This window comes from Condylostylus longicornis, unplaced genomic scaffold (assembly GCF_029603195.1).
Source record: "Condylostylus longicornis isolate FDR11 unplaced genomic scaffold, ASM2960319v2 ptg000597l, whole genome shotgun sequence".
NCBI lineage: Eukaryota > Metazoa > Arthropoda > Insecta > Diptera > Dolichopodidae > Condylostylus > Condylostylus longicornis.
In genome coordinates, this window is record NW_026578551.1 from 1 (window position 1) to 23,886 (window position 23,886).

Sequence of the window (23,886 nt, forward strand, 5' to 3'; positions counted from 1 at the left end):
AAATCAGGCGATAGGCGTGTTTCTGGAGATGCTAAAGATGATACTGACTCAGTGGTTGGTGATGGTGTCGACGGGTTAGATTGAGCTTTGACATAGTCACATGTTTGTTGGTCTTCGTCGTCGCCTTTTAGCATGTCGCAAACACCCCATTTGATCCACTTCTTCTGGACGCAAACACCAGACACAGGAGGGTTGAGCCCGAAGAAAAGTCTCTCGCTGTTGAAACCAGAACACCAACCGCACTCTTGCCCGAGATGATCAGTTTCATTGACACATTTCGCTTCATCATAAGAATGCTGTTGGCAATCACTTTGAGTTTTTGTAGTTGGAATCTCTTCGAGTGTTACATTTAAATTGATGAGAAAATTTTTCATGAGATTCATTCCTTGTTTCACTATAAACAAAGAAGATCAAGCTTCCACAATAACTATCCGTCTGAACGCGAGACAACTAACCAGCTGGGTACGGAGGGTCCCCGCTCAATTTATGAGGAAGGCAAGATCCCGGCGCATACGGTGACGGATTGGGAAAAGGAATCCAACGGCATCTTTTGCCATCATCTGTTACAACCTTGACGCATGCTTCTTCAGTCGCAAGAGTTTCACACTTCCACAGATTGTCCGTATGCATTCCTTCAAGTTTTCCAGCGAGACCTGATGCAAAAATGCATTAAAACCGTTGCTTCTGAGCGTCGCATACTGCAAGCCTCCAATTGCGCGAGATTCGTTGGTGCATATTTGCATTTGCCTCCTGAAGACACCCAACACCATGAACAACCTCAACTTCGTGATTTACCCCAAATGCATCCCAGAGCTTCAAATGTATTCGGTGCACATGAAACGGGACCTGCAAGTAATAGAGCAATGAGGGTATAAGACATATTTCGCAATGAGGGGAGACAGTCCTTCATCATCAGAAGAAGGACCACACAAGTTGGTTCCAACAAATGGATGCCATGCTGGAAACCATTTTACCAAACACCGATTTGGTTAACCGCCCGCATTACCTCATTTATGGAAATTGTATGGGCATCATGAGGGCACCGTTGTCCTCAACCTTCATGTGAAACTTTCACAGTTTCATGGCTCGTAGAACTGGACCTGGTTCCAGGTTTAGCCATGGACGTCTATGGAACATTACTTCTCCACCCTTCTAGAAGAAAAGTTTCTGGATACTTTAGAGTCAGTCAACACAATGGCGAAGAAATAGAGAGGAAATGGAGTATCGTCAACCGAAGTAGTGATGGCTATTGGATCAAGGGTGATGAGGGGAACACGAGTGATGGACAGACGACTGGTCGGAAGAGTGTTCACAATTAGGAATCAATGATTCTGAGATTTAGTTTGTTTCTTTTATTCTGTTTTCAGAGCGTTTTCATGACTGTTGGATTCAATTACCAGCTCAGATGAAGCCAACAGATAACCTCCACATAACATCCATCAATTCATGTAGCGTGGAAGTTCTTCGCGTGGCTTTCAGTTTAGAAGAGCCATTACGTTCGAATTTTCCAAGCTGTAGAAATTCTTTATCCGAAGAAGAGAGGTTTATCGAGGAATCACAAATCTTGACGCTCAATTGCAGGTGATCATCGTTGCATTCCGGGTTTAATCCAATTTTCCACTCTTAGGAATTGTAATTCAAAAATTTCGAAGCCCATCATGTGTCCAACGGCTTTTCAATTGCCCTCTATGTTTTTTGAAGATCTGCAAGAGGCAATGGTGAACAACAATCTCCTACATGATGTTCACAGCAGCTAATCGTTCAGGTTTGCAGTGAATGTAGTCCTCCAACAATATCAATGCCAACGTGTCAGCCGTCATGGTGAGCAGAAATATCAAATGTTTGATCTATAAATTTGTATTTTGTACGATGACGTCTTCGTTCAATTTGTAGGATTTTTTTGGCGGACGAGAGTGTTGTGATCCATGAAAATCATCTGAATCTAGATTCTCTCGAGACGAGTACGAATTGCTCTTCCGCTGTTTCCCTCTTGATGCTCCAAAAAAATGACTTCCTACGTTGTTCGGCGTGTGGCTGTGTCGTCGGATCAGTCAATGGGACTAATGGTTCCAATCCCGTTGTTCTAGATGCTGAGATCACTCATCGTCAGGATGGCGTTCAGCAATCAGAAAATCTCGTTGTATCGTTGTGGAAATTTCGCATCGCTTCTCATTCTGTTCCAAAGGAAGCGTCCTCCCCCTCAATTTGACATTTTTTCAAGATACACCCCCTGAAGGTTTGTTTGCCCGAGAATTGTTCAACCTGGTTCAACAATCCAAGAAATATCGTTTTGTTCTTCTTCCGTCGCCTCTTGGGAGAAACTTCGGAATGACTTGCAGTTCAACGAGCGAGAGGGATGAAGTTCTTTCTCCAACTGTTCTTCACGTTTTATCAACAGACGTCCCAGTTTGGTTTGTTCAACACCAATTAAACTCAGACTGCTCGGCCAAATTTTGTGATTCTTCGACACCGTCACTTCAGGTGAGTCGATAGCGCGCCCATTTCGCTATCATAATTATCTTCTAGATTATTGGTAGTTTTGCTCCATCATTGCATCTCTCACCAATTATCCCGTTTATTGAAAAAAGTTTCGTTTCAGGTTGTGTTCGCCGAGATCAATGTATCTGAAGACTGCACGCTTCATCCATCGTATGAACATCTCAAGCTTGGATTCGATCTGTTCAATACATTTCAAATATTTATGAAACACAATTGTTTCCCTTTTCCAGAATTTGCAAATATAGCGAACTCTCAAGACTGTTTAAAGAGTCACATCGTTGGAAATTGGAAGCTGGCGTTTTTGTCCGTGTCGTGATATCCGTAACTACTTCAAACACGTTTACACGTTCAATGTTCATTTAAGCATGTGGGGACGACACAATGACTCGCATGTAGTGGGCATGTTTTAATCTCGTAACGCGGCCACCATAAACCAATTAAGAACGGGCTCTGGCGTGGATAAAGAGTCTATTGGCAACTATATGAAATCAACAAAAGCTTCAATCACAGTGAATACAAAGCGTCGAACAAACCACCCGAGTTCGTCGGCGGGGGGCCAGAAGAGGGAGGAAGCGTGACCCGGTTAGCTGTTAGAACAAAGAATGAAATGAAAACGAGAAATGAAAACGAGAAATGAGGAATGTAAGTGAACCAAATCTAGCATCTTGGACTCACTTGTGCTTCGCAAGAATGCGACTCAACCAGTCGAGGCCTTCATAGAGCCCATCTCCAGTAGTAGCGCACGTGGACTGGATGAACCAGTTTCGATTTTTAATTACATGGAGATGCAGTTTATCAGTCACTTCGGCGGCAGTCATTGCGTTTGGTAAATCTTGTTTGTTTGCGAAAACAAGAAGAACCGCGTCGCGAAGTTCATCCTCTTGCAACATTCTGTGAAGTTCCTCGCGAGCTGAAAGAAAAAACGTTGTGGAATAAATTCTGATTCATATTTGGGACGTCAGTAATTAATATCTGATTCATATTTGGGACGTCAGTAATTAATATCAAACTGATTAGATGTTCAACTAATATAAATATAAAACAGATCATTTATTAATTACCTGCTTCAATACGATCTCGATCATTCGAATCGACAACAAAAATCAGTCCTTGAGTATTGGAGAAATAATGTCTCCAGAGAGGTCGAATTTTATCCTGGCCACCAATATCCCAAACAGTGAAGGAAATATTTTTGTACTCCACAGTTTCAACATTAAATCCTGAAATAAAAACCAGTGGCGGTCGCAAGTTTGTAGTGCAGCGATGCCATTCACGCGTGCAGTGACAACATATCGGAACTATGTCTTCTCCCTCATTGAATTCTTTTATTTTATTTATTTCTCCTCTCATTGCTTACCAATCGTTGGAATGGTTGTGACAACTTCGCCGAGTTTCAGTTTATAGAGAATTGTTGTTTTCCCAGCAGCATCAAGACCGACCATCAAAATACGCATCTCCTTCTTGCCAAAGAGTTTGGAGAACAGTCTTCCCATAGCCAAACCCATTTTGTTTGAAGATTGATTTCAAAAAAACTCTAGAAGTATTTGATAGCAAGTGATGACGAGAGGGCCTGTGAAAAATTGAACAGGTGAGCTGCTAATAAGAGGTAAGGCAAACAAGAAAAGAACGCACACCGTAAGCTATGACTAGTGCACACCAGGCTCACTGGCAATCCTGGTGAAAATTATTCTAGGGGCGAAGAACTTGGTGGTTTTCAAGTCAAGTCCAATAAACTTGACAGGCTGTGGAAGCGGTTGGCAGGGATGATCAATTCCTTCCTGTTTGGGGTGCCAGCGGACCTGATATTTGGGAATTGATCTCAGATTTGCTGAATTCTCACAACTTTGGGTTGCGTTGAGTTTCGCTCTACAATTTCACAAAGAAAGCACACAGTTCGTGTAAAATCTCTACGGAACGAAAACTACCAAAAAACTTCACAGTTCCCTCCTGAGTGCGCCTCACGTTATCTGTAGCTTCTTTGCTTTGTGATGCCGTGATTTAAAAAAGACGCGCGGATTTTTCGTCGTCTTTGATGCTCAAGTCACAGTTTTACCATCCCAATGCATCTCTGTTTGGCCTCATGTCCCATTTGGGACAGTAGGCAATGACAGAGAATCCATAGGATAAGGACAGCTAGCCTCTTCTTTCGAAGCCTACGAGCTAGATACGACCTGCTCCTGGTCGTTCTATTACATCGCCCTAGAGCATCATGGCAGGTGAGGATTGACGTCGTGGGGAACTTGGATCTATTGCGTGTTTGTCTGTATTGGAACGTTTTATTCAGACCGAGGCGGATTTAAACGAGGATTCGGTGGACGTCCAGGCGACCGTGAGCGTGGAAGAGGAAGAAGACCAGGTGCAGCGCGTCGCGCTCCTGTGGATGATTTGAGCAGTTGGGTACCCGTGTCCAAACTTGGTCGTCTGGTCAAGGGGGGGTCGATCAGTTCCTTGGAGCAGATCTACGTCCATTCCCTCCCAATCAAGGAGTATCAAATTGTCGACTTCTTTTATGAGGGAAAGGGCGAGGGAAGCGGATTGAAGGACGACGTTATGAAGATTATGCCAGTCCAGAAGCAAACTCGCGCAGGTCAAAGAACGCGTTTCAAAGCGTTCGTCACTGTGGGCGATGGCAACGGTCACATCGGTCTTGGCGTGAAATGCGCTAAAGAAGTGGCGACGGCAATTCGAGGAGCGATCATTAGCGCAAAATTGTCCCTCATTCCAGTCAGGTGAGTCAATGTGATAATCATCTGTGATATCTACATGATGACAACAAGATTCCCCTTCTGATGTCTCGATTGACTGATAAACATCTAGAGTTTCCGCTCTTTGTCTGACCGAATGATTGTGGTTGTGAATCAAGCTGCTCTCTTTATGAAACGCTTCAGTACGAATATTTTATCATGTTTTCTATGTTTACAGACGAGGCTACTGGGGCAATAAGATCGGCGAACCCCACACAGTCCCAATGAAGGTTTCCGGCAAGTGCGGTTCGGTTCGTGTTCGTATCGTTCCGGCTCCTCGCGGTTCTCAAATTGTCGGGGCTCCCACGACCAAGAAGATGATGGCGTTCGCTGGTATCAAGGATGCGTTTTCTTCAACGTGCGGTTGTTCAAAGACAAAGGGCAATTTCATGAAGGCTCTCTTCGATGCGTTGTCCAAGACTTACGGCTATTTGACGCCAGACCTTTGGGCCAAAACCGAGTTCGAACCCTCGCCATACCAGAAGTTCTCGGACCTCTTGAAACAGCCAACAGTCGGCAAGAAAGAGAAGGTTGTTGTTGCTTGATTTCAACAAACAGCACCGTTTTCTCGCACAGTGTTTTTTCCAAAACGACCATTGAACTGAGTCACTCGCTCCATCTGCTACTAAAAGGATCAGGGTTCTTTTCCGAGTAGACCTTTTGCTGGAATTAGCAGCGAAGTCTCTATTTCTTGAAAAGTCCGGGATTGCTCTGTGGGAGTGTTGACAATGGCACCCCCTAGCCAGAACTCCGGCGGTGCTGCTCAAGACCTCCCGGGGCGCGATATTGCATACTTCAGGAACCTAGTGGTACGTGAGGAGGCTGGAAAATAGAGGATATTTTTGCTCATCAGAAATTATATGAAGAAAAGCGATACAAAAAGGCGTTAAAAATCGCAGAAACGTTGTTGAAAAAGCATCCGAATCACGGTGAAATTCTATCAATGAAAGGACTCATTAGTTGGTACATTCCAGAAAAACAAGAGACTGCTCTCGAGTGTGCGAAAAAGGTGAGATATGATTTGCGTTTCGATTGAAAGCCTCCTTCTGCAGGGATTGAGACTCAATGTAATGAGTTCGACTTGTTGGCATGTTCTTGGATTGCTCCATCGTAACAAACGGGATTGTAACGAAGCTATGCAATGTTTCAAACAAGCAGTTCGATTAGATCCTGAAAATCTTGTACTCGCTCGAGATTTAACGAATCTTCAGGTTCATGAAGGCAACGTTGTATGTTCTCGTTTATTTCTTTTTATTATTGATTTCTTTGTTTCTCTCAGAGCGGATTTCTAGAAATGAGAAAAAATCTTTTTTTCAGTCGGGCGGGGGTCAAAGCTCACTGGACGTCCTATGCATTCGCCCAGCACTTAGTAGGAGGAGAATTATCCCAGATTCAAGTTACTCGTTCCATCTTGTCTTCAGTGTGGTAACTATCAACTAGCTCACAGGCTGTTAAGGACAACTATTGATCATTTTCAACGATTTTCTGAGAGTGGAGGACAGACAAGGGAAGAAATCTGGGAAACGGGGGAGGTAAACGTTCTCGATTGTCACGCATCGTGATTCAATTTATGATTTTAGCTTTTGCTCTATGAAACAATGCTCCTTGAAGAGGGAGGCCAATACGAAGAAGCCATCAAATCACTCCAGGAATGCCCCAAGTGAGACTTCTGTTTTGATTGGATTGCTTCAATCGGTGTGTCTTCTTTCTAGCGTTCCTGACAAAGCTGCACGTCTAGAAACGTTAGGCCGTCTGCAGATCTACACAAACAGGCTGGATGACGCTCATCGGACATTCCTTGAGCTATTTCGTTATCAGCGCGCAAACAGAACGTATCTGCTTTGCGCCTTGGCTTCCCATCCTCTCTTTCGCAATCACGTCGTCTTCCCCAAATCTCCTCTAGCGATGAGACAAAATGCGTCAGCTCCTTGCGAGCGAACGTCGGACCTCAACGGCAACTTGGACGACTCCAAGTTCCTTGCGTTCAGTCTCTACGCTTTAGGAGCGCCGGAACTGCACGGAAGCCTTGCAAATGGATGGCTTGCGCAGCCCCGTCATGTCATTTTCCGTGGAACGCCCCGTGACTTCGAAACCAGAACCCCGGACAGTGCGATGTATTATCTGCTTCGGCCCTTATCCGAGGAGGAGCAGAAGAGGCTATCTGAATGGTTTTTATCTGGTGAGACGAGGAAGAGTGTGATTGTTTGTTACAACTTACTTGCTTTGCAGACGTTTTCGTCAAAGATCAGAAAAATGCCAACGATTCAGCTTTGCGACTGTTGCTTGATTTTGTTTCGGATGAAGGGCGTTTCCTCTTCTATTTGGATCGCTTACTAAGACCAAAGCTCTTGAAGGGTGCCCCGTTCTTTATGAATGCGGTTCAAACCCTCTGCAAATCTCCTGCAAAGGTAAGCCATAGGTGGAAGCGGTTCTGCAAAGTTGATAGAAGGATTTTGAAGGCCTCTTTTTCTATCCAGGCCCCCTTCATTCAAAAGCTGTTAGAATCGTACTCCCAAGCTCTTTCGTCTAATTCTTCTTCCCCTCCTCTTGGTTCTCCTCCCCCTGCTCCCTCTGAAGTTTCATCTTCGAATCAATTCTGTCAAAAATGTCTCGGTAAGTAAAATCCAGTGAGACTTGCAGATCAACGGGGTCCATTTGTGCTTGGTGTTCAACGGGCTGTTCAATGGTTAACGCTTCCTTGTTTCAGATGAAGAAACCCAGACGGCTTGTATTGCATCACGCGTTGCACATCAGACAATCTGCTTGTCTGCGCTAAGCTCGTTTTTTGATTTAACTGGACAATATAAGCAGGCGTTAGAAACAGTCGAAAATGTAAGCCGTTCGCTTCCTGATGATCTCTGAACTTCCTTATTCGATTGAAGGCCATTGCGTCCACACCGGCATTTGCTGAGTTGCATCAACTCAAAGCGCGTATTTTGAAACACTCGGGAAATTTTGAAGCTGCAGCTGGGGCAATCTGTGATGCTCGCGAAATGGATTTAGCTGATCGGTTCTTGAATACACTTTCCGTCAAATATTTGCTAGCAATCGATGACACGAAGAAGGTGAGATTCATCAGCAATCGTTGACCATGGAAGGTCTCCATACACTCATGGGCAGAAGTTATTATTTTCTTCTGATGCTTAATTTGCTTTATTGATCAGGCGACTCAGATGGCATTGTATTTTTCTCATGAAGATAATCTTACAGAAATGCAATCTTTATCGTGAGTCTCTCAAGTTGCCTCCGGATGAGTAGAGACCCATTTAGGGTAGACGCGAACTTTGGCACGTAATTTCGTCTGGCGAAGCTTCTTTGTTTCGAAGAATCCCAGTCTGGCTGCATGCGGTGTGCATGCTTCTCAATTCGTGTAGATGATGCACTTAATACGTTCCTGTGTTTCAGATATGAACTGCGTTGCGGAGAATCATGGAGACGTCAAGGGAAATTGGGACTTTCGTTAAATCAGTTCTACACAGTTGTGTCCCAATTCGGCGATATGCATCACGACCTGTTCGACTTCCACTGGTATTGCCAGAGACGTGGTGGATTTCGCAGTTACTTGAGAACTTTAAGAATGAGAAACAAAGTCTACGCGCACCGGTAATTGTCATCTAGCGCAGTTTGTATTCCTTATCATCTGGCTTCTATTACTCCATCCGTGGTTTCAGATATTATCGGAGGGCAGTCCATAACATCATTTCGATTCTTCTGAAGCAGTATGATCATCCAGAAGATGATGCTTCAGTAAGTCTTATTGGTATGCAGCCTTCTCATCAATCAAATTTCAGACAACCGTCAAGCGGCCTAATAATCCAGAAATCCAGCATTCTGATAGTCACTCTACAGCGACACCGGAGGCCACCAGCAAGTCAAGTAAAAAGAAAAAGAAGAAAGTGAGCAGGTCGCGTGGAACTCCGCAACAGATTCGTGTGTCCTCCAGGCCGATCCGAGTGGCGCTTCACCAGCACCACCAGGAAGTTTGCCTACAGCAACTCCTTCCAAAAATGTCGATATCGATCAAGGAGGCATGAAATGGCTTCTGAGTGGAGATGCGGCGCTTGAAGAAGCGGCACGGCTGGTGGATCATCTTCGGCAAGCTGCTCAACTATGGCCACAAACGCACCAAAGCGCGTATGAAATTTTTATGAGACAAGGTGACACCATTCTATTTCATCTTTGAAACAAATTTTCGCTCTCAGGGAAACTGTTGTTGATGGCACAGTCTCTGTATCGGTTGTGGTCGATCGGAAGCTTTGATGTTCTCGAGCCGCATCTCTCTCCGCTTCTTTGTCGGTTCATGGGCGACGGTAAGCTTGAAAATCATTGGGATGATGAATAATCATTCGTTTGTTGCGTTCCCATAGTGATGCCTCGCTTCAAGTCAAGCACTCCTGTGTACGAAGTGTGTCAAGATCTGCTCGTTGAAATGTTCCAAGGTCCTAGAGTTCCCGCCTCCCTTCACCAAAACGTCATAGAAGGAGATTGGACGTCAGCCCAGTGTTCGTTCATCTCTTATGTTCTCAAGTCATCAGAATCAGGCGGTCTGGATCGCCTGGTTGCAGGTAATCGTTGTAGCAAATTTTCTGCATCTGTGCATCCTGCCTTTGCGGGTGTTTCCTTGTTGCTTTCTCTGTCACTTTGTGGGCCTTTTCTTCTGATAGCCATGAACTGCGCTAAGGTGACAGACCTCGACCTATCGACGAGTCGCGAGCCGCTGCAGCGCTTCATCAAGGAAGTCAGGTTTTCAAGCCACCGCACAAAGCACTTTCTTCCACTACTTGACGCCGCGAGGGGAACAGCTTTTGAATCCGAAATTGAGGTCAGCTGATACCAAGTTGGATTGTTGATCGTTCTGTTGTTCTTCTCAGAACCTCTGTTCATTGCGCTCCTAGCGATTCTCTTGATCTGATGTCTTTGTGCCGTGAACGAGAAGTTTTGATTCCTCAACCAGTTCATACCGACACGTGAAATTTAGAACTCCGTCAAGCTGATAAGTCAAAAACTTAATGGAATGTCGCCGGAAAACGCCACCAGGGAATCACACTCATAGAACTATCACGACGAACGATGAAATGAACTTCCTTTCTACCTTCCGAGAATTAAATATGTTGAGAATTGCGCGTAAAACGCTCGCCCTTCGTAATCCATAGAAATCTGATGACTCCTATGTGTTGGTGTTCTCTCTTACTGAAATTCTGGTAACGCACAAGATTGTTGTTGTCTTTTGCAACTAGAGTACAACATTGTTGTTACAGCTAGGGGACAGCAGAGTCAAAAAGCAGTCTGCTTCGGCAAAAAAATAACAATTAGAATTGATAGATCAATGGAATTCCGATCTGGTTCCCAGATAAAGATAATCACCTCCACGACCTTTATTGATGTCATTGCTCAATTTCCATCCATCATGGTATTGTCCCAGCTCAACCTCGGAACGGATGATACAGACGTGAGTGACTGGAGTTCCTCCGTAGCTTTGTTTGGAGATGTAACGATAATCACCTCCAGCACCTTTCGCTAAATCACATCTGCTTGAATCCTCAGAATCCTGAATTGTGATCTCCAAGCCAGTCACGGCCGCGTGAGGATTGGTTGTGAAACGCGGGATCAGCCAAACATATTCACCTCCAAATGACTTGTTGATGTCCACGTTGCAGTTTTCATATCCGAAGATTGCATTGTGTGGTTTTTCTTCACCACCGTAGACGACATCAATGTCCTCGACGAAATGCGTTGGGCGATTCTGTTGTTGATACTGTGGTTGATACTGTTGTTGAAGGATCTCTTGGTGAAACATCTTGAAATGAGCAGAAGAAAGTGAAACGGTGACTTGTCTGACTTTCGAATTTGTGTGGATCTGTTGTGCGTCGACGTTGTGCCTGAACACGCGAAATGAGATGCTGACTGATTGCCTACTCTGCTGCTGAAGAACACGGTTCTACTGAAGTATTACGCTGAGACAAAAAAATTGCTTCAAACGGGAAGTTTGGTGGTTGATATGAGCGAGGAGTTCAGACACACAAAAAAATAACAATATTGATAGATCAGCGAAGCTCCGATCTGGTTCCCAGATAAAGATAATCGCCTCCGCGCCCTTTATTGATATCGCAACTCATTTTCCATCCATGGTGGTAATCTCCTAGCTCGTTATCAGACCGTATGATGCAAACGTGAGTGATTGGCCTGCCTCCGTGGTATTGCTTGGAGATATAACGATAATCACCTCCAGCCCCTTTCGCTAAATCACATCTGCTTGGGTCCTCAGAACCCTGAATTGTGATGTTGAAGTCGGTCACGGCTTGTCTAGGATCTGTTGTAAAACGCGGGATCAGCCAAACATATTCACCTCCAAATGACTTGTTGATGTCCACGTTGCAGTTTTCATATCCGAAGATTGCATTGTGTGGTTTTTCTTCACCACCGTAGACGACATCAATGTCCTCGACAAAATGCGTTGGGGGTTGATGGCCATGATGGCCATGATGTCCGTATTGCTGCTGATGGTATTGGTAGTGATCGTACATATTGAAGGAAGCTGACCAGAAGAAAGTGAAGTGAATTTCGAGTCTGTGGGTGATCTGTTGTGCGTCGTTGTGCACACACTATGATTCAGGGTATTGGTTCGAAAAAGCACCCAGACCAAGAAAAATATACATCAGGGAAATTCCATCGTCTTGAGATGCAACGATCATGGGACACTTTTCTATTTTTGTGCTGAACATCAATACTCCCCACTTTCGTACCACATTCGCACGTCACATGGTAGCAGCGCCATAAAAAAGACAGCGAAGCAGCAACGTTTTACGGAACGAAAGTCAAAACGACTCCAAGGACCGCCGCCAGACTCCTCACCAGTCCCCTCATCAGCGTGTAAACACCTGGTTTTCTGAGGATACAGCTGAACGGGCGAAAGGAATGTTGAAACTAGTCGTTAGCGACAATATTTCTGTCTACTTAGATGAATGTTCAACAGCATGTGAATGCTATAGGATATTACAAATTTGAAAATGTTGCCAGCTCGACAAATCTCTCCCAATTTGTCACTTTCGCACTTTACACACTGGCTACCAAAATTTATCTCAGCACTTTGGGGTTCTCTGGTTAATTGTAGTTAGCGATTGGGAGGATATCTCGCGATAGAGGAGCAGCGGACAAGTTTGGGCTACTAGTTATGTTGAGAAATAGGTGCAAAGTTCAACGGGTCGTTTTGAACCACAAAAAAGTTTGTGAAAAAAAAAAACGGGTTGCAACGTGTCACCAAAGTATCAGAATCTGCTCCGACCTTCTTCATCCCAAGATCTTTGAGTTTTTCATCTATTACACTAATCACTGACTTGATCCACGCATCCCATGATAAGTTATAAGTTAAGTTATTCCTGTGATTGACAGAAATCGTCCTAAGTTCCTGTAATTAAGATAAATTTGATGATAAATGAGGCCATAATTATACTTTCCGAAAACTTGATAAATTTGGCTGGCGATACGGCGCGCAAGTCAAGGGATGTTACCCTAGAAGTTGCCCTGGAATCTAGAACAGGGTAAAGTTTCGCTGAATACGAGAACAAGTCGACCAAAGCAGGCTACATCTTCACAACAAACGTAACAAGAGAGATCAACTCCCAAAGCAGATCAAGATGAAATCAAGGTATCGACAACATCGAATAGAAGATAATCACGGACGAAGGAAATCCTCAAGAATCTATTGTTGCATACAACCGGGACACTACCCGTCGTGATCGGAATAACACCGAATCGCTAAATCTCGGGATAAGAGATTTATTTCACCAGATGGGTAAAAAGGTTAAAGAACGAGTGGAAAATATGGAAATACAACTGGGTAATATTGGCCAACAAATCGAAATGTTACGGAATATTCAAATGAACGCGATAATGAAGGGGGAAAAGATGATGAAACTCCAAGGAACAGATAGTTCTTTGAGAGTTGATAGCTCTAACAATAATGGTTCCATGACCCTTTGTCTAATATCGTCTGTAGGCGGGCACATATGGATGAACTGGAAATCTGTTTCCAAATAAATGAAAACCGGGATATTTTATATAGTTTTAGCATTTGCAACTATATTCGGGATAACTTTACCATCCCGACAGATAATCTGTCATTTACATTTTCAATGTAGCGCATAGTATTGGGGCTATTCCCAAAATATTATCCTAGTTATCCGATCCCTCGGGTTTAGCTATTATAATCTTAGCCGGTGCTTTGGAGCTGGTGAGTCTTTAACTCAAGGTTTAGGAGCCCCCAATTACCAAATTTAAACACACTCTCCTCGACTCCTTAATCGATTTCAATTGGCAAGTGATGATTTGAATGAGAATTCTGCTTTTCTTTCAACTAATGATTTTTCCAGATTCAACTTTGTTGTCGACTCGGGAAATAATCATTCTGTAGTAAATGACAGTGCCTTGCTCAGTGATCCTGTAAGCACTGACTCTTCGCTGATAGTTGGATCAGGCTGCTCTCTTCCAGTGACTTCTCGCGGGAATGTCACTGCTGCCCAAGGAAATAATTCCTTCTCATTTTAAGATGTTCTTTATTGCAAAGAACTGACTGAAAATCTGCTCTCAATCTCGCAACTCACGGCTAATGAGTTGTTTTCCAAAACAATGAATGCGTGATTTATCCTAAGGGTAGCAAGTATGTCACATTGACTGCTCTTGATGATCCTCAGGGCTTATATCGTTTGCAGTTTAAAAGCCCTGAGCTGCCGTGCACCATTGCACACCACACACTTCACAAAGTGTCTCCCGCAACAATCCCCAACAGTAACTAACGCCGGCTTCATCCATAATCGACTTGGCCACCTGAACAACAACGATCTCAAAGTTCTTCAGCTGCCCACTTTGGCAAGTTCTTGTTCCACTTGCATTTTGTCAAAGATGAAAGCTCTTCCAAATTTCAGAAAACACACTACCACTGCAATTCAACCGAACGACGTAGTCTGTGTGTTGCCCTGTGGGTCCGACAATCACAGCAGGAATTGAAAATGAAAAGTACGTTCTGGTAGTTGTGGATGAATGGACAAGGTTTTGCACAGCCGTCCCTCTTGCGCACAAGTTAGAAGCTGCAGCCTCAGTCATGGAGGTTATCAATCGGATGCTACTGCCTCTCAAATCAGATCGTGGAACCGAATTTGCCAACGAAAAGCTCGTGACCTTCCGGAACGCTGAAGGGATTCTTCCAGCATTGACTGCCGCAAATGATTCCCCGAGCAATGGTAGGGCAGAAAGAGGTATAGGTGCAATAGTTCATTGATGATCTGGTCCGCAATTTCAAGGCGGTTTTGGCCATTCGCCATCCGAACAGCAGCCTACCTTCGCAACCGACTCCCAACGCACACCGGCCACTATCCAAAAGCTCTCATGAAAAGTTCCTTCAACAAAATCTGAATTACGACAACATGAAGACATGGGGTTGCTTAGTATACATCAAAAACAACAGTCATCTCGTGCAAATAAAGGTGTATTTTTGGGCTACACACTAACAGCTTCCATCTTCATCTGCTTTGATTCTGTTCGAAATCAAATTGTGGAAATTCGTGACGTTGTCTTTGATGAGACCACGCCGGGTTCTGTCTTGTTCACAGAACAATTGCGGGCGCCCCGACGACCCTTGTTGTTGTCACCAGCCGATTGCCACCCATCGCGGAACTCTCCTAGGAAGCGATCCGACCGCATGACGCGAACATGAGGTGGGTTTCCCTGTATTCGAGTGATACGTCGTTCAGATAACGATAGTCTCCTCCGGCACCTTAATCCATCTCATTGGCGTCTTTCACACCCTGGATTGCGTCATAAACGTTTGTCATGGCACTCACCAACCAAACATTTTCCCCTCCAAATGATGCCTTAATGTCAACATTGCAGTTGTCATAGCCATAAATGGCATTATATGATTGGTTTTTCTTTACGCCATCAATGTCCTCGACGAAATAAGTTTGGCCATGATGTCCGTATTGCTGCTGATGGTATTGATAGTGATCGTACATATGAAGGCAGCTGACTAGAAGAAAGTGAAGTGAATTTCAAGCCTGTGGGTGATCTGTTGAGGGTTTACTCAACGTTAATGGCTCCAAGGCCGGGAATGATTACCTCCCGAGTAGATGAAAAAATTCCAGATAATTTTCCAACCCCAATTTTTTCCAGCCAACAACAATCAACAGTTGGTTCGAAAAAGCACCCAGACCAAGAAAAATATACATAGTCCCCTCAACTCAATCAGAGTCTTAAGAACCCTGGATTGTGATTGTGAACGGCCGTCTTGATAACGATTGCATTGTGTGGTTTTTCTTCACCACTGTCTTGGTGATAATGGCTATGGCACTGATCGCTGGATAGCAGGCAAAGAAGTTCGAGAAACGTAACGCTGAATATTGACGACATTTTGATCCTCAGAACGGACGTGTGAAGGAGTTTGAGAAGATGTCAACAGAATTCTGATCTGATTCCCAGACATCTTTCTCCTACTACGATCTGTCCTGGTGATACCATGGCTCATTGTTAAAGAACATGATGTCTCGAAGCTTTATTGGTTTGAATTGTAACCATCACCACTTCCAGTTCATCTGAGTTCCTTTGATCGCGATGCCAAAGTGTGTATTACTCGAGTCCCCGTCCATAGCAGCTGAAACACAACAAATTTATCATTTTGAGGATTCCATCAGCTCGCTCTTTGACACAAATTGATTCCTAGTAGTAATTCATTGCGTGCCGAGAATTGATCTTCTGCCCTGATGTGATTTCGGTATGACGAGTAACGTAAGACGACTGCATGATGTCGTCGCACAACAGGTCAGCAATACAGCCACGACTGACACACACCGCTTCACTTTCTTTCGGCCACCCACTTCACAATGGAGAATCGTGGAATCAATTGATGTCGTCTATGGTGGAGATTAATCACATAATGCCATTTGGGGCTATGACAACGGCAACGTTGACATCATCATTTGGAGGGGAAAATGTTTGGTTGGTGTCAAGTTTTACATCCCATTGTGCAATGATAAAACTTGGACTCACAATCCAGAGTTCGGAAGACCCCGATAGAATGGATTGAGCTAAAGGTGCCGGAGATATCTTACGACGTAGTGCTCGAATAGAAAACCACATATCTCTCATGTTTGCGTCGCATGGGCGGGAATTAATTGGTACAAAGGTCGTGGGGGCGATTTTCTATATATTGGCAGAAGGTCATAAGCTTCTATTCATCGCTAGTTTTGAAGTAAATCTGTTTGTCGCCCCACATGGAACAGTGTGGACATCGTATTGTGAAGATAAACTATGCCGTCTGTGGCAATGATGCAGAGAATTTAGCAGGAGCGGGTTATCGCTATCTCGTAGTACGACTATAGAATCTAAGTGTCCTCCCACTCACTCAGTAAATCACACGCAGCAAATTGTCCACTGGGTGTCCTTCCACTCATAATTTGGGGTGTTCTTTCATGACAAAATACAACGAATATACGAAGTTGCTACTTCCCCATTCTTCGCCTGATAATACGACAGCAAGAATATGATTGCCAACTCAGATGATTTTTTGCTGTCGGTCTCTTGTCAGTCTGGGTCCGTGCTTAACTATCTCTTCTTTCTGGTGGTTCATCAGTTTAGGGGTCCATCAGAAAGGTGAGCGATTCCGAATGATAGTCCAGTAAGTTTCTCCGTTTGAAATCCTGGGGTTGTTGCGATTTTGTTGAGGGGAAGTCAACGGCATAACCGCGCGGTGCGTTTTGCGCGCAGCGATACAAATAAAAATTACACAGCTGAGTAAAAAAAATCATACAGCCGAGTAAAAAAATCAAACAACATCGCTGAGCAAAAAAATCATACAGCCGAGTAAAAAACAACATCGCTGAGCAAAAAAGTACAGCCGAGTAAAAAAATCAAACACATTTCGCCGTCGCACCACACGCTCCTCTTTCCTTGCGAAAAATAAATAAAGCTGATGTGGCATCTTTTGGCACTACACCCCCGAAAATTCAGCTTCTCCTGCCAGCATCATAACATCCTTCGGTTCATATTGGTTATCCGCTTCAAGTTCTCCCTCGAACGCCCCATCGAATGACAGCAGCGTCGTCTCAGCATTCTGCATATAGTATCCCGCACCTACGGCCCCTCCAAGCACAGCAATCCCGCCAACTGCTGATCCGATAACGATTCCAGTTATGGACCCTCGTGCCGCTGGAACACTAGTGGAGGTGACAGATTCTTGGGTTGCCGTGGTGGTGGTTGTCGTGGTGGTGGTTGTCGTGGTGGTGGTTGTCGTGGTGGTGGTTGTCGTGGTGGTGGTTGTCGTGGCGGTGGTTGTCGTGGTGGTGGTTGTCGTGGTGGTGGTTGTCGTGGTGGTGGTTGTCTTGTCGTGGTGGTGGTTGTCTTGTCGTGGTGGTGGTTGTCGTGGTGGTGGTTGTCGTGGTGGTAGTTGTCGTTGAGGTGGTTGTCGTTGAGGTGGTTGTCGTTGTGGTAGTTGTCGTTGAGATGGTTGTCGTTCTGATGGTTGTCGTGGTGGTGGTTGTCGTGGTAGTTGGTTCGTTACACAGTACCCAATCGCCTTGTCAATTTCATCGAGTATTACAGAGGCATCTGCGCTCTCTATAGCAACGCCTGGGAGCTCGTGTCCAGAAATTATTGATAAACCTTAACGTAGTTATCACCATCCATATCGGTCAATATGATGAAGATTGGGATGATGCCCTTCTCCTTTAATGCATCTGCCACGATATCATCTGTTGGATAATCCTGTATCAATGAGTTGTGAGGTCTATTTCATTCAACCATCCCACCTCTATTTGGTTATCATATTCGCCGTCTCCTTCATTAGGCATCAGACCCGTTGAGCAAACGCGTCCGGCTGGATTGTCTCCTGGATACCTGTATGCAGCGTCAGTTACGACGACCATCATCCGAACGATTTTTTTATCAATGGGAGGGATCCACCAGTCCACGTGGCGTTTGTGGGCTCCAACAACAAGTGCCCCCATAGCGCTGCGGAAACAAAGTATTAACACCAGTTTCTGTAAATAAAAACTCACTCTTCAGGAGCGAAGTCGTCGCCGTAGCCAAAACTCTTCATCCTCCCGTCAAGCTCTTCATGATCTGAAACGTCCTTGCAGCTGCAGTTTTCTGTAGATGAAACTTACGGAACATCCAAACGGACACCATAATTCGGCGTTGATCTTACACACCCGTTCCATCTGGGAACAAAAAAATGACAACACCCCCACAAAGCGCGTCACTCACTCATCATTGAAGGTGATCAACCCAAAGCGAGTATCTCGAACCTTTGCCAGCTTTACCATGAGATCAGGGAGGGCGTTAACCTGTTTCTTGCAGGTTGCCATACTTCCTGTGTGTTGTAAGGTGCGGGCGATTGAGAAGCAGGACAAGTGACTGTGTTTACAGTTTAGTAAGGCAAGAAAGGGTTCGCATGTATCACATGAACGCGAGAAAAAACTGTGGTGCGTTGATGAAGCTGGATCTTTCAATACTCCCATTCTTATGAACCTGTAACCACTGTCGAGTTGACAAAATTGGTCTCTTCCAACAGCTTTGGTGAGGATATCGGCAAGTTGATCAACTGTGGAAATCTTGAGGACTTTAAGCGTCTTCTTTTCAACTTGTTCTCTCACAAAGTGATGGATGACGTCGATGTGCTTCGTCCGTTGATGAATTTCAGGATTCGCAGAGAGTGCAACCGCTCCTGAATTATCACAATAAATTGTCGGAACGCGGACATCGACTTTGAGATCTGCACATAACTTTCGAAGCCATAATGCTTCCCTTGCGGCAAGACTGAGCGCCATGTACTCAGCATCAGTTGTTGATGTAGCCACAGAAGTTTGTTTCCTAGATGTCCAGGAAATCGCTGCGCCGGCCATCATGAACACATATCCTCCCACCGATTTGCGGTCATCAAGACTATTGGCATAGTCATAGCCCACAATTTCAAGTGGCGTCTTGCGATACGTGAGTCCCAGTGTTGGAGTGCCTTTCAAGTATCGGAAGATCCGTTTGAGTGCTGTGACATGTGTGGGGCTCGGATTACTCATGTAGCGAGCAGCAACTCCCACTGAATAGGAAATGTCAGGACGTGTACCCACGGCAAGGTACGTCAAAGCTCCCACTGCTTGAGCATACGGGAAGGCAACCTCTTTTTCATCTTCCGGTAGTGCTTTGTGGAGCTTGACTTTTGGATCAGCAGGCGTACTGAAGGCATTGGCATCAGACATGTTGAATCGTTGCAGGATCGTCCGAATGTATCCACTCTGATGCAATCGGATTTTCTTCTCTGTCGGATTCCAACTCAATTCCATTCCAAGGAAGTAAGAAGGTTGACCTAAATCGGTGACAACAAATTTTGACTTCAGGAATTGAATCACATCATCAAATGCAGATGCGGGCTGCGCGCCGCCAATGATATCATCGACATAGAGGAGAATGACGCTCACAGAAGACGTCGTGAATTTTGTGAACAACGAATAGTCTGAGTTTGATCGCTGGAATCCGAATTCCCTTAAAGTTGAAGCAAACTTCTCATACCACGCGCGGGGTGCTTGCTTGAGGCCATAAAGGGACTTGAGGAGCTTCAGGACTCGATTCGGATGCTTGGGATCAACAAACCCTTCGATCTGCTTTATGTAGACTATTTCAGCGTCAGGTCCAGTTCTTTGAACGTTCTTGGTTCACTCAATTCACTAGTCATCAAGGCGAATGGGGTCAGCATGTCCTCATAGACAAAGTCTTCGCTTATGGCTTTTGGTTTGAACCTGCTTGAACGTCGAAGTTGTTGGGCATCAGAAGGATAAGATATGGCGTTGTCAGCTCTGAACACAATATCGTCAACATGTTGTCGGTCTTCTACAGTGTTCTGATCAAGAACTTGTTCATCAATTGGATTTCCGTCAACCAATTCATCTTCGATTCCAACTTCTTCATCAACTGAAGTTCCGTCTGCCAATTCATCTTCACGATCAACACTGTCTTCCTCAGCATCGACACTTCGTCGTGGAAAAACGTGTTCAGCAAACACAACATCGCGGCTTCGAATGATTCGTCCGTCATCAACTTCCACTCGATATTCATTTGCATTCGAGTATCCAACTAGAATCCCTTTTGTCGATTTGGATTCCAATTTGTTTCTGTTTTCTTTGGGAACATGGACGTGCGCTTCGCAACCGAATACCCTGAGTTTCTTGATGTTGGGTTTCCTCCCCTACCATATTTCGAATGGGGTTTTGCCGTCAATGGAGGATGTTGGTGACACATTCTTCAAATGATTGCTGTTAGGAGTGCTTCGGCCCAATAGAATGTGGGTAATACTGCATGATGAAGCATACACCGAACTTTTTCCATTAAAGTGCGATTTGCTCGCTCAGCGACGCCATTCAGCTGAGGAGTTCTAGGAGGAATTTCGTCGACAATAACTCCTTCGGATTTGAGGAAACTGTCAGCTTCTCCTGATACATTCTCTCCAGCATTGTCAAACCGTATTATCTTCATCTTCTGTTCACATTGATTTTCAGCTTGAACTCTCGCAGTTTCTCAGCAAACTCGGAACGCTTGGAAATCAAGTAGATGAAGGTGAAGCGAGTGAAATCATCGATGAAGCTCACAAAGTAACGCTTATCGGATTGCGACGGCTTTGGGGATGTCCAGATGTCTGAGTGTACGAGTTCCAAAGGCTTCGTAGTTGTCTTCATCGCGTGCTTGGCAAAAGGCTGTCGCGATTGCTTTCCTGAGAGGCAACTAGAGCAGACGTTCCTTGGAATGTCGCCAATAATCTGGACTCCGTCCGTAAGTGATGGCATTTTCTGGACGTATTGGTAATTCATGTGTCCCAGGCGGTCATGTCACAGCTGGATATTGGAGGTTGAATTTGTATTGAGTACAGCGGGAGAAGATCGAGGCTGTTCCACCATGTAAATTCCGTTGCTTTCTGTCCCCACTGCAACAATCATTCCTTCTCGGTTCCGAATGAAGCAATTTGTCGCTTTAAATTCAACTTTGCAGCCCCTCTTGTATAAGGACGAGACGGAGAGCAAATTGAATGTCATTTCTGGAATGTAGTACACGTCGGGGATTCTCACACTGAAAACTTGTCCGTTAACCAGTGTTTCAATAATCACATCTCCCATTCCAGCAACCAGTTTGCCATTAGCAATTTGCATCACAGCAGATGGCGAGTCTCTCATGTTGATCATCTAGGATTTGTCGCAGCAAACTGTGCGACCACATCCAGAATCCACTATCCACACTTGCAATGGTTTGTCAGGTGAGGATAAACTGGTGAAAACCAATAATGTTTCCACACGATTTCCATGCGGCGCTGGACCTTGCTCAGCGATCCGCCTTCGGCACACAGTTGCTTTATGCCCTTTTTTCTTGCAGTAGAAACACACGAGTTGTTGTCTCTGTTGCAGCTTTGTGGCCGGCTTTGCCATCAAGACCGTTTCGACTATTTTTCATGGGAGTGTCTTGAAGCTTGTTGCTCGAGAGGAAAGTTCGTCGGGAATCGTCCTCCAGAATGCGGTGAATGACCTCCATCTTCGTCATTCGGTCACCTAATGATGTTAGGCTGCCGGCAAGGTTGTTAAACCTCTCTGGTAAGGACACTAGGATCTTCACAGCTTGAATTTGGTCCGGAACTGGTTGACCATGTCTTGCAAGCTCATTTGCAATCTTTTGCAAGATGTCAAGGTGATCCCTCATCGACGTTCCCTCTTTGTACTCCAATGTCCAATATCTCCTCATCAGGAGAATCTTCTCCACCTCTGATTTCTGTTCATATGCCTCGTGGAGCTTCTGCCATGCTTCACTTCCAGTTTGGATGCCGTCAAGGTGGAAGAACACTTTTTCTTCGCACAGGTAGAGGATTGTATCGAAGGCTTTTGTTTGTTTTCTCCGATACTCCCCCCAAGCGCTTCAACCTCGTCGATTGGTCGATTTTCTGTCAAATCTGCTGGGAGATTTTCAGGCGGTGGACTCAGATCCCCTGTGACGACTTCCCAGAGATTTTTCTCTCTTAAAATGGCGCGACAAGCTAGTTGCCAGGTAGCGAGGTTGGTTCCATCCAACTTGGTCACTGTGAATTTGGGCTCCGATGATGACGACCAAAGCAGTCGTTAAGATTTTAGAAACGTTGCACCCGGCTGCTAAACGTCTTACATGCACCTCCTATGCTTTTGTTTTCCCCCATTCATTCTCTCTCTTTTTGTTCTCCACGAAACGAGTTATAACCAATTAACACCAAACCAATTTAACTTAATGATGCTCGCTCTCGCCTCATTACGACGGCAACGGTTCTTTGCCAGACCATGTCCTTTGCGATAAGTACCCTAAGGGGCTTATTCAAACTCGCTCTCCTTCTCTTTCAGGTGACAACGGCGGTGTTCATCACCTTTGCCCTCTGCGCTATTACCCACACGTTCGTCCCCGTGCTCCCCTGGACTACAACCACCCGCGACCTTCTCTTCCAGTCAACTCAGTGGTCCCTTGCGACGCTGGCTGCCTCCGACCATCTGGAACGCTGCCTCGTCCACTACCACCAGCTCGCTGAAGCCTGCACAACCCATGTGTTCCCTCACATCCCATCGGTAGGTTGCTCTCTACTCCTTCTCATCTTCGTTTACAGCTCGCTCGAACATTTCTCGACCTCGCTTCTCGCCGTTGTGTCCGCTTTGACTGGCGCAGTCTCAACTGTTACCCGACTCTCTGCCTCTATCCTCGCCAGCTCTACCTTCAACTTTCTAGCATACGTTAACACGAAGACGACATGCTCAGAAAAAAAGGAAAACAAAAAAAATCGCCTTAACTCGGTTAGCTTAGCTACGGCTGATAACCTGTTGTAAGGTGCGGTTCGGCGGGCGATTGGGAAGCAGGACAAGTGACTGTGTTTACAGTTTAATAAGACAAGAAAGGGTTCGCATGTATCACATGAACGCGAGAAAAAACTGTGTTGCGTTGATGAATCTGGATCTTTCAATACTGTGTTGTCAACAGCGAAGACAATGTCAACGGCAGCGTCGGGAATGCAGATTTCGCAGGCAACATATGAAAGAAAAAATGCAGAAAGCCACAAAAGCTTCATTCTGTAAAATTCTGGCTCAATTGTAGATCAGGCATGCGACCCCGCCATTGTAAATACAGAGATCCCCGGCGATGCAAATAATTGACGTAAAAGAACTCTTCAATGGGAAGAACACTATGAAGGATTGGCTGCCACAATCCAGTTACCCTGTGTCAAGTTTGTTTTGCACGAGAACAACCGATATTCGGTTTCAAGTGTCGACCCACAGCAAAATTGTACGCGACGTTCGATCGGATAAGGAATGGAGACGAAAACCAAAAGGTGATGAGAAGCTGTTGACAAGTGGAAGAGGAGGTCTTTCAAAAAGATAGGAGATTGGCCCCTGGAATTCGAAGGGGCTCCCCACCTATCGAACGAAAGCCCTTTACCCTCAGCACGTGTTTGTGGCGTTGATCAAATGTCCATTATCCTTCTCCTTAGCAGTAATCCACGTAAAACGGCTGCATGACATCGACGCACAACAGTTCAGCAATACACGACTGGCACACCGCTTCACTCCACGCACTTTATAATGGAGAATTTCGTGGAAAAAAATCAATTGAAAAA

The 23,886-nt window shown here is 45.0% G+C and overlaps 3 protein-coding genes across 3 annotated transcripts; 2 read left to right on the top strand and 1 right to left on the bottom strand.

Moving 5' to 3' along the window:
* Nucleotides 1-2,640: 2,640 nt before the first annotated feature.
* On the bottom strand, nucleotides 2,641-4,004 carry LOC129617682 (uncharacterized). Its single transcript, XM_055532796.1, has 4 exons — nucleotides 3,857-4,004; nucleotides 3,561-3,719; nucleotides 3,175-3,409; nucleotides 2,641-2,677 (listed from the first exon to the last, which is right to left on the bottom strand). The coding sequence occupies exons 1-4, from the start codon at nucleotides 4,002-4,004 to the stop codon at nucleotides 2,641-2,643; spliced, it is 579 nt and encodes a 192-aa protein (XP_055388771.1).
* A 704-nt stretch (nucleotides 4,005-4,708) lies between these two features.
* Nucleotides 4,709-5,788, top strand: LOC129617683 (40S ribosomal protein S2-like). Its single transcript, XM_055532797.1, has 3 exons — nucleotides 4,709-4,715; nucleotides 4,784-5,228; nucleotides 5,422-5,788. The coding sequence occupies exons 1-3, from the start codon at nucleotides 4,709-4,711 to the stop codon at nucleotides 5,786-5,788; spliced, it is 819 nt and encodes a 272-aa protein (XP_055388772.1).
* Nucleotides 5,789-6,313: 525 nt separating this feature from the next.
* Nucleotides 6,314-9,503, top strand: LOC129617684 (uncharacterized). Its single transcript, XM_055532798.1, has 11 exons — nucleotides 6,314-6,472; nucleotides 6,665-6,775; nucleotides 6,855-7,422; nucleotides 7,951-8,075; nucleotides 8,126-8,308; nucleotides 8,408-8,469; nucleotides 8,649-8,846; nucleotides 8,915-8,990; nucleotides 9,035-9,139; nucleotides 9,187-9,377; nucleotides 9,446-9,503. Exons 1-11 carry the CDS (start codon nucleotides 6,314-6,316, stop codon nucleotides 9,501-9,503), a joined length of 1,836 nt encoding a protein of 611 aa, XP_055388773.1.
* Nucleotides 9,504-23,886: the final 14,383 nt, after the last annotated feature.

What these genes read in the sequence shown, in the direction of transcription:
- LOC129617682 (XM_055532796.1), bottom strand. Translation starts at nt 4,004, where the DNA reads ATGGGTTTGGCTATGGGAAGACTGTTCTCCAAACTCTTTGGCAAGAAG. An exon ending in CACAACCATTCCAACGATTG is followed by an intron (nt 3,720 to 3,856) that starts GTAAGCAATGAG and finishes TTTTTATTTCAG; the next exon opens with GATTTAATGTTGAAACTGTG. An exon ending in CGCATTCTTGCGAAGCACAA is followed by an intron (nt 2,678 to 3,174) that starts GTGAGTCCAAGA and finishes TGTATTGAACAG; the next exon opens with ATCGAATCCAAGCTTGAGAT.
- LOC129617683 (XM_055532797.1), top strand. An exon ending in TTGTCCCTCATTCCAGTCAG is followed by an intron (nt 5,229 to 5,421) that starts GTGAGTCAATGT and finishes CTATGTTTACAG; the next exon opens with ACGAGGCTACTGGGGCAATA.
- LOC129617684 (XM_055532798.1), top strand. Translation starts at nt 6,314, where the DNA reads ATGAGTTCGACTTGTTGGCATGTTCTTGGATTGCTCCATCGTAACAAA. An exon ending in AAATCTGGGAAACGGGGGAG is followed by an intron (nt 6,776 to 6,854) that starts GTAAACGTTCTC and finishes TGCTCCTTGAAG; the next exon opens with AGGGAGGCCAATACGAAGAA. An exon ending in AACAAAGTCTACGCGCACCG is followed by an intron (nt 8,847 to 8,914) that starts GTAATTGTCATC and finishes CCGTGGTTTCAG; the next exon opens with ATATTATCGGAGGGCAGTCC.